This window comes from Brachyistius frenatus, unplaced genomic scaffold (assembly GCF_029030835.1).
Source record: "Brachyistius frenatus isolate BFR_SWC_R1_liver_20210118 unplaced genomic scaffold, ASM2903083v1 Contig_253, whole genome shotgun sequence".
Classification (NCBI taxonomy): domain Eukaryota; kingdom Metazoa; phylum Chordata; class Actinopteri; family Embiotocidae; genus Brachyistius; species Brachyistius frenatus.
The window spans coordinates 356,417-364,803 of NW_027210852.1; the positions used below are offsets into that span (position 1 = coordinate 356,417).

General features: G+C 39.1%; 1 protein-coding gene across 2 annotated transcripts; it reads left to right on the plus strand.

The window, feature by feature from the left end:
* The first annotated feature begins 67 nt into the window (after positions 1 to 67).
* LOC138634169 (galanin receptor type 1-like) lies at positions 68 to 2,742 on the plus strand. Of its 2 annotated transcripts, XM_069720850.1 has the most exons (3): positions 68 to 807; positions 1,344 to 1,409; positions 1,763 to 2,742. In XM_069720850.1, exons 1-3 carry the CDS (start codon positions 154 to 156, stop codon positions 2,114 to 2,116), a joined length of 1,074 nt encoding a protein of 357 aa, XP_069576951.1. In that variant the 5' UTR covers positions 68 to 153; the 3' UTR covers positions 2,117 to 2,742. The 2 variants fall into 2 exon arrangements, with proteins under 2 accessions (XP_069576951.1, XP_069576952.1); XM_069720851.1 differs by lacking the exon at positions 1,344 to 1,409.
* Positions 2,743 to 8,387: the final 5,645 nt, after the last annotated feature.

Sequence of the window (8,387 nt, forward strand, 5' to 3'; positions counted from 1 at the left end):
GACGTTTCCTCGGAAGGCAGGGGGCAGCCTGCAAATGCAAAGAGCTCCATCCAACATTGACTGAAAAGGAGACTCATCCTCAGCCTGCGCCTGAAGGAGAGGATTTTCATCTTTTCATATCAACATGTTACTTGTCTTCATTCCCTGAAAAACATGGAGCTACTGGTGGAAAACCAAAGTCAGCCTATCAACACCAACACCGTGAGGCTGCCAGCTAAACTCATCCTGGGGATGGGTGTAGATAACTTTATTTCTCTGCTCATATTTGGACTCATTTTCATTCTCGGTGTGCTCGGCAACACCTTGGTGATCACCGTGCTGGCGCGCAGTAAACCGGGACAGCAGAGGAGCACGACCAACATCTTCATCCTCAACCTGAGCGTGGCGGACCTGTCCTACCTGCTCTTCTGCGTCCCTTTCCAATCTACCATTTACATGCTGCCCACATGGGTGCTCGGAGCTTTCATCTGCAAGTTCATCCACTACTTCTTCACCGTGTCAATGCTGGTCAGTATTTTCACTCTGTCGGCGATGTCCGTGGACCGATACGTGGCCATCGTCCACGCCAGGAAGTCCTCCTTGATCCGGGTGGGGAGGCACGCCATGCTCGGAGTGGTGCTGATCTGGACCCTGTCTCTGATCATGGCAGCTCCCGTGGCGCACTACCAGAGCATCGTGGAGAGGGAGGACAACAACACATACTGCTGGGAGGTCTGGCCGGACCACCAGAGGAAAGTCTACGTGATGTGGACCTTTGTGTTTGGATACCTCCTGCCGCTCACTCTGATATCTGTCTGCTATGCAAAGGTGGGTGCGCATGAATCAGAGTCAATGTATGCGCATAAATCCATTGTGTTTTCAGATTTTGGAACAAATTAACGACACACATCAGACATAGATGTCAGCATAGAGACACATATAATGCACAATCGTGGATTTACTGAGAAAAGTCACTTTTCTTTCTTTTTATAATGACAAATGTTGACTTGTCAGGTTCAGTTAAATAATAATCGTACATTTTATTTGTATAGCACCTTTCATACAAGCAATGCAGCTCAAATTGCTTTACAGCAAGAAAATTACATGCAATGTTTCACATATAAAGGAACATTTTAAAACATAGAAAATAAATAAAATGCATAAAATTAAACACAAATAGAGTTAAAATATAAAATAAGGCAATATGTATTTTAAAGGTGCGGTTTAAATAATCTGACATCTCTCCGAAATCAGATGCTGCATTGATTTACTTGATCATAGAGAAATGTGTGGTCTTTTTAAAATTAAGAAATAAAAAAAATGTTGGTGTAAACAGCCCTCTTATTGTGTTTTGTGGGTGGCAGGTCTTAAAGCATCTGCACAAAAAGCTGAAGAATTTCTCCAAAAAATCTGAGCTGTCCAAAAAGAAGGTCAGTGGAAGCAATGTTTTTTGTGTCTTTACTTGCAAGTCCAATGTGGAAATTCACTATCATGTCAAGTAAACAGGAAATATTTAATGGAAAATACTGAAAAAGTAGATTTTATGTGTTGTAAATGTTGCCTCGGATTTCCCAGAGATGTAGGATGCAGCAGATACATTCCTGAGAGAAAAAAAATTCTCGTTGGTATCTGAGAAAAAAAATTGTTTACATTTTACAGTGTAATAAAATCTATCATTTTTGTCACTGTTGTTACCTCTAATACGATGCTTCTCTTCCAATTATATGTGATCATATGACACTTTAAAGCCCACCTCATTATGTCCTCTGTTCCCCCTCCACAGACCGCTCAGACCGTCTTCGTGGTAGTCGTGGTCTTCTGTCTGTCCTGGCTCCCTCACCACATCGTCCACCTGTGGGTGGAGTTCGGCTCCTTCCCACTCAACCAGGCCTCCTTCGTGTTCAGGATGGTGGCTCACTGCTTGGCCTACAGCAACTCCTCCGTCAATCCCATCATCTACGCCTTCCTGTCCGAGAACTTCAGGAACTCCTACAAGCAGCTGTTCTGGTGCCGGGTGCCCGGCGAGTGTCCACTGAACGACACCAGAGACCTCCGCAACAGGATGGAGAAGGCGCCCTCCACTAACGTCAGTGTGACCTACAAAGGTCATGACTCTCAGATCAGTAAAATGCTTTGATGCCATCGCCAGTGCATCCTGTTTTCTGAGTAGAGCCTGTCACTCATACTGGATTTTTGAGGATGATGCAAATATTAATCCTTAAGAGTTTAAAAAAAAAATTCAATGCTGATGTATCAACTGATGTTTGGATTTTAAAATAATGTAAAGAGTATGTTTGGATTGACACAGTTTTACCCAGAACATTAAAGTTGGTTATTTCTCAGCGCCACTATTTGATTAAAAAAAAAAAAGTGTATTGGTTGGGCTCTGAGTTTGGTAATATCTGCCGAGTGCCATAAAGTGATTTGAAATGTCATTTTAATGGCACAGTTTGACGGGGACTACAATCTACTTAAATTGAGCTTCTTGCTGAGACACATTTGAGAAAAGACTCCATCTGTAAAGTGCTTTTTGGTTGAATTTCCAACCACTGAAAGCAAAACTGAGCCAAAACTCTCCCAAACTGGACTGAACGAAGAAGATAGAAGAATAACCTTCATTATGGCACTGGTAAATACAAATGGCGTAAGTATAAGGATATCAGACTGCTTTAATTGATATATGATTACTATGTACGAACCATCTGGTCTTGGGAAGTGGGAGGATGTTGCAGCACCTCCCGGCGGATGGTCGAGGACCTGCATGTCCACAACTATAAATAAAATAATATGAATAAACAATAAGCTTTTATTTACTGTTGTTGTTCATACTCTAATCATATGTTGATTTCAGGAAGTTGTTAATATTACAACTCGGTCCGGCTGGAAATGACGTTTAAGGTCAAACCACACGTGCCCAAAGGTTGGAGGTGACGTCACCACAAACTGGCACAAAATGGCGACGCTAAAAGTTTCTTCGCGAAGCCGACGAAAACAGTTAAACTAAAAAAAAAAAAAAAAAAAGGGGTGGAGGTCGGAACCAACAGCTGACAGCGGAACCAGCAGCGACAGACGAGGACCTCGGCGAACCGTTTTTGCCGGTGAGAGAGCAGGCAGGGTAATTTATCAAGCCGTTATTGGGAGCAAAGGAGCGGCTAACGGCGCCCAACTGCAACCGGGAGAGGAAGGAGACACGGAGCCAGGAGGCAAAAGTAAGTTTATTTAAACACCGCGTTTCATACTCGGCGACGATTAAAAGTGCGTATATTGGCCATAAAACGGCATTTTACCGTCAGTACAGTAAAGTACGGAAAGCTCAGTTGCTTCTTCAGTCTCTCTGGTTCAGGAGCACCTTGTCACTGAATTTCACCTCCATTTATTTATTTTTTAATAATAATAATAATAATAATAATAATAATAATAATGTAGTGTGTTTATTCACGATCTATTTGGAGTACCACAGGAAGAAAGCAAAATCTTGTAGTTCGGTTCCTTATTGACGTAATACGTGCGTCATCACGTCGATGACGTGGTTGTTATTTTTTAATAGCGATGACGTAAGCATGTTGACTTCAGTCGCCGTTCATCTTCATGTCAAGTCTGAAGGGCCTGAGAGAGACTCTACAAGTCACTGACAGACACGCTGATAGACTCATAAAAAGGCACGTTGATTTAAGTAACATTTTTAACAAAATAATTGTTTTAAGCAAGTTGTTTTTGTTTTTGTTTTTGTTTTGGACTTGCAGGCTTGAAGTCTGGTCATTTTGGATTCAGACCTCGGTGTCATTCCCACGTGTGGAACATGTTCCCACGGCCAACGCTTACTGCCGTGCTCTAAATCAGAGAACATTAGCTGCATGACAGTAAATTAATAATGCAGCATTTAAGTGACATCGCTGATAACCGTGCTGCTCTCAAAGACCAAAGGTGAAAGATAAACAAAAGGTTCACACTACGTCTACCTGCTCGGTGTTCACACAACAACAAAAAAGGGAGTCGGGGAAGTAAAGATCTCACCTTTCATTTGTGGTTTTCTGTTTGTTTTCAATATATCATCCAGGGGAAGTGTTGCACTTGTAGGTTTTGATCATGGTGATATGGAAATATTGCCCTAATTTATATAATATATAATTTCACAGAAGTAGGAACGTACTCCAAATTTGCTGCACACTCTTGATTTTCCCCATTTTTGTAACGGGAACTTCTGTTTGTAGTCTTACTAAGTGTCTTATGAATATATGAATACGTGTACACTATGTTTGTGTATGAATGAACTATACAGTGAGATGAATAAGTAATATATCAGATTAATAATTACTTTACTCCTTTTTTTTTAAATTTTATCTTTTTTTTATATAGCTCATACATGCATGAACTACCATCTGATGTAATCAGCTTGTTCTGATGTAATCATTACAGCCTTGAGCTGGGCTACTTTATCTGATCAGATTAAATACCGTTTCCTGTTTATCCCCGAGGCTGAATTAGATTCGGATAACTTTTGCGTGAAGGTAATTCTGCCGGCTCCTTTCTGCAACGTCGTCGGTCCCCGCGGTCATTATGGCGCCGAAAACTAGAGCAGCCTTTCATACCTTCTCGGGAAAAGAGAGAAAGAAAGCATTTGCATATGAATGTGAACAATTTATGGCCGAAATGAGGAGATTTTCCAAATGAAAAATTGCATTTAGTATACATGGCTAATAGCTGATGTCTGGTGACGTGCGTCCTTTAATGCAGGAACACGTCAGGCTGCTTCAAACATGCTTTTCATTTAAATGTTCTGTGCATATACGACATCCTGCCCTTACTTAAATCAGGCAAACACTTTCAATATCCTTGTAATTAACTATTCTAATTACTGAAGAGGAAATTGTATTGTGAGAATGTCAAGTGTAACTTTAAGGTCATTAACCTTTTTTAAATGACAGTTTTCCCCCTTTTGTTTTCCCTCAAGTAGCTTTCAGGTTGTTAGTGACAGTGACGGAAAGTAACTCGAGTAGAGTTTTGAAATACTTGTTCCGTCCTTGAGGGAACTATTGTTATTTATTTATCGCTTTACGGAAGTTATTTTTCTTGCAAAAAACAAATCAAATGTCACGATCTTCTCAGATGTGAGGATTTGTTGCCTTTCCTTTTGAAATATATATTTTTTTAATGGCTTTAATTAAAAAAAACTTCTCTTGTAGTCTCAGTCCAATCAGCACTGCTGCACATCCTTGGACAAACTGTACTTAATGGTTCGTGATTAGCTTGTAATCAGGGAATCAGTGAATGGGGCCACTGCAGAGACATTATCAATCAGAGTTCACTCTCATTTGCTGTAATTTAACATGATTGCAAAGGCAAGATGGGGAATCATTTCTGAACCAGGGCTTTAGGGCAGCATGTTAAACATAACTAAGTGGATTGTGAGTTTGGTTTGCTCATTTATTATAAATGCAGGGCGATCCCACATTGAAATGGCCTCATATTTGTCATAATTTTGAGTAGGCTTAAAGTTTTGAAAAACATTACTGACCTCATTAAGATTATGTGATAATTCATCAGTTTATTCCACAGTAACAAAAAAAACCTCCTGTTTTTGTGACTTTAGTCTATAACTGTTGAATTAGCATGACATGTATTACAAACTTCCTTCTTTTTTATCTCCCTTTTCCACATATATTCTTTCATTGTAATAGTCAGTGACACGAAACTAAATCAATAACGAACAAAAAGTGAAATGATTTGATGTATGAAATTGTTTCCAGAAATGTATTAACAATATATAATTTCAAAATTTACTAATTATGCAGATCAATGGAAAGTAAAAGTTCTGATGAGGAAAAAACACAAACAACACAACGTCTTTATAATATAAGGCTATTTATGGCAGATATATTTGACTTGATATTCTTTTTTGTGCTTTTAAAAACACTTTCCGATCTATTTCTTAGTTATGAATGTGTAATTGAAGGTATCCTTACTGTGTCTGGATCAAAAGAACGTCTTTTTTTTCATGAAGGACTCTGTTATATAATGTGCTGAAGTGGTGCTAATGTTATTCTCCATTAGACCAGACCAGCAGTGACATGATGAAGAGGTAGTTTGGCTGCTCGTCACTGAGGGGCTTATAAAAAGACCATATTCATTATGGCACTGCTTTTATTAATATTTTTTATTATTATATGAAAATCATTTGTCTTTTATCCCCCAATACCCGGCCAACTAAGTCCCTGAGATCATTACTGACTGCTTCTCCTAAAATTAAAATGATGAATGGAGGATGTGAGGAAATACAGATACTCATTCTCTCCCCTTTGATCAAAAGCTGTTTTAACATCAGTTGACCAGCAGATGGCAGGATTATACAAGTGTTGATAGTAGAGATGCTTTCTTTCTTTCTTTCTTTCTTTCTTTCTTTCTTTCTTTCTTTCTTTCTTTCTTTCTTTCTTTCTTTCTTTCTTTCTTTCTTTCTTTCTTTCTTTCTTTCTTTCTTTCTTTCTTTCTTTCTTTCTTTCTTTCTTTCTTTCTTTCTTTCTTTCTTTCTTTCTTTCTCTCTCTCTCTGTCTATCTTTCTTTCTTTTCTTCTTTCTCTCTTTCTCTGTCTCTTTCTTTCTTTCTTTTATTTTTTGCTATGACGTGTAGTTTGAACAAAATCTTTTCTGTTAGTTTCTGGAGCAGTAAAGGATAGATTAATTTTTTTTTTAAAAATATCAATCAATTAATCAAATAATTTTGGGGTATCTGTGTGTTGTTTCTCTTCTGATCTGTATCAATGTTGAGTCCTCCCTTCGCTGCCGGTGGGAAATTAATTTCTAGATCTCGTATGCTAATCAATAGTGCTTCCTGATAACCGCTCCCATTTCTCATTTCCCTCGGTGGCAGCTGAGGTCTCTATCCCTCCCCTGAGACTCCCACCCAGCCTATTGAAAGTGTCATAAATAATATGGGCTAATTAGATATGAATTGATTGTGTGGAGGTTGCGGGCCTTTTCATCCATCACTCCAAAAGCTGTTTAACAATAGATTACCACCCAATAATTCCCTGTGGAGCCGCAGTGAAAGGAGCAGTGGGCTACTTCAGCCTTGTTTAGTACGAAGGAGTGAGGGGGGGGTGTCATAAATCTGCTGAATGATAAATATTACTCCAGCCTTTTCTCTCACTGCTGTAGGTGCTGTTATTAATACAGAGGAGGTTATGAATCATCACAGATTTCACTGCAGGGTTGCAGCTGTGAGGCTTGAGATCATTTATCTGCTGCAGATGTTTGTTTTTTGTTTTTTTTTTTTTTTTTACACTTTTCTTAAAGGGCTGGATTTAGATCCATGTAATAAAGATGTAGGTATGAATTTAGTTTTGATTATATTTTAATACGATGCACATTTCTAACAGCGTGAACTGGAGTGCCCCAGAACTCCAGGGGCTTCAAAAACCCCAGACTTACTGGGTGCTATGTTGTTAGTGGTCATATGACATCTTTATGCTTTTTAAAAAATGTTTTGTCTTTTCATCTCAGAGCAGATTGCTGGTGTTTTCAATAATGCCAGCATTGTTCCTGTTTTTCTTTGTGTTTTGAATTATCTTTTAGTTTGTCTAATCAAAAGTTGTGATCTATTTTATTCTTTACTTTTCTTTATTTTTTTCTCTTCAGCTTGAATCAGATAGAAAATTAGATTTGATAGGTTTTTGACCTGAAATGATAAAAAAAAAAAAAAAAAATCAAGTTAAGAAGTGACTACATAACTAATTTAACTAATTCTTTGTTGTGAGCTTCAGGGATGTAGGCAAAGAATGACGATGGTTCCTCATCAGCTCTACTTCAGTGCTTATAAGAGGCCAAACTATAAGATGGTAAATTGCTCAAGAAAAGCATGTTGGTGTTGTGATTGTAAGTATGTTATAGCTTGTTGCTGTTAACAGCTTCACAGAGATGCTGGCAAGGTGGTATAAAGATGTAGCGTTAAAGGCCGTAGAAATATTTGAGCCCAGTTTTTGGGAGTTTTAATTTCAGCGTTATCACCCATCATATTTCTTTTTGTCCTTTTTGAAGCTCGGCTTCAATATTAAATACCTGAATTGGCTTTAAGGTGTGCAGAGCCTTTCCTTTCTCCGTATCTGATGATCTGGTGTTCAAATATTTCTTCGAGTTGAAACTTCTGGTGAAAACACAGTTTTCCGGATATAAATATCCCGGCTCGTGCTGTGACAGAGATAACAGCAGCACACCTGAGGTTTCACGTCTCTCCACCTGCCCCGGACTTCTCAGTTTTCTGAGTTTGGCCGATGAAAAGAGGCGGCTCTCCGGGCCGAAGACGACCACGGCAGGTCTGGCTGTCACCCTCTCTGATTAATGGCCCTGCTGAAACATGTCCAGCCACATTAGAGCCCCATGTATCTCCCAGAGTCCACACAGGCCTGGCTCTTTGTT

Bases quoted from the DNA above. Each gene is read 5' to 3' on its own strand.
- LOC138634169 (XM_069720850.1), top strand. From the start codon at position 154: ATGGAGCTACTGGTGGAAAACCAAAGTCAGCCTATCAACACCAACACC. The intron at 808-1,343 runs GTGGGTGCGCAT...TGTGGGTGGCAG, and splicing joins TATCTGTCTGCTATGCAAAG to GTCTTAAAGCATCTGCACAA. The intron at 1,410-1,762 runs GTCAGTGGAAGC...CCCCCTCCACAG, and splicing joins CTGAGCTGTCCAAAAAGAAG to ACCGCTCAGACCGTCTTCGT.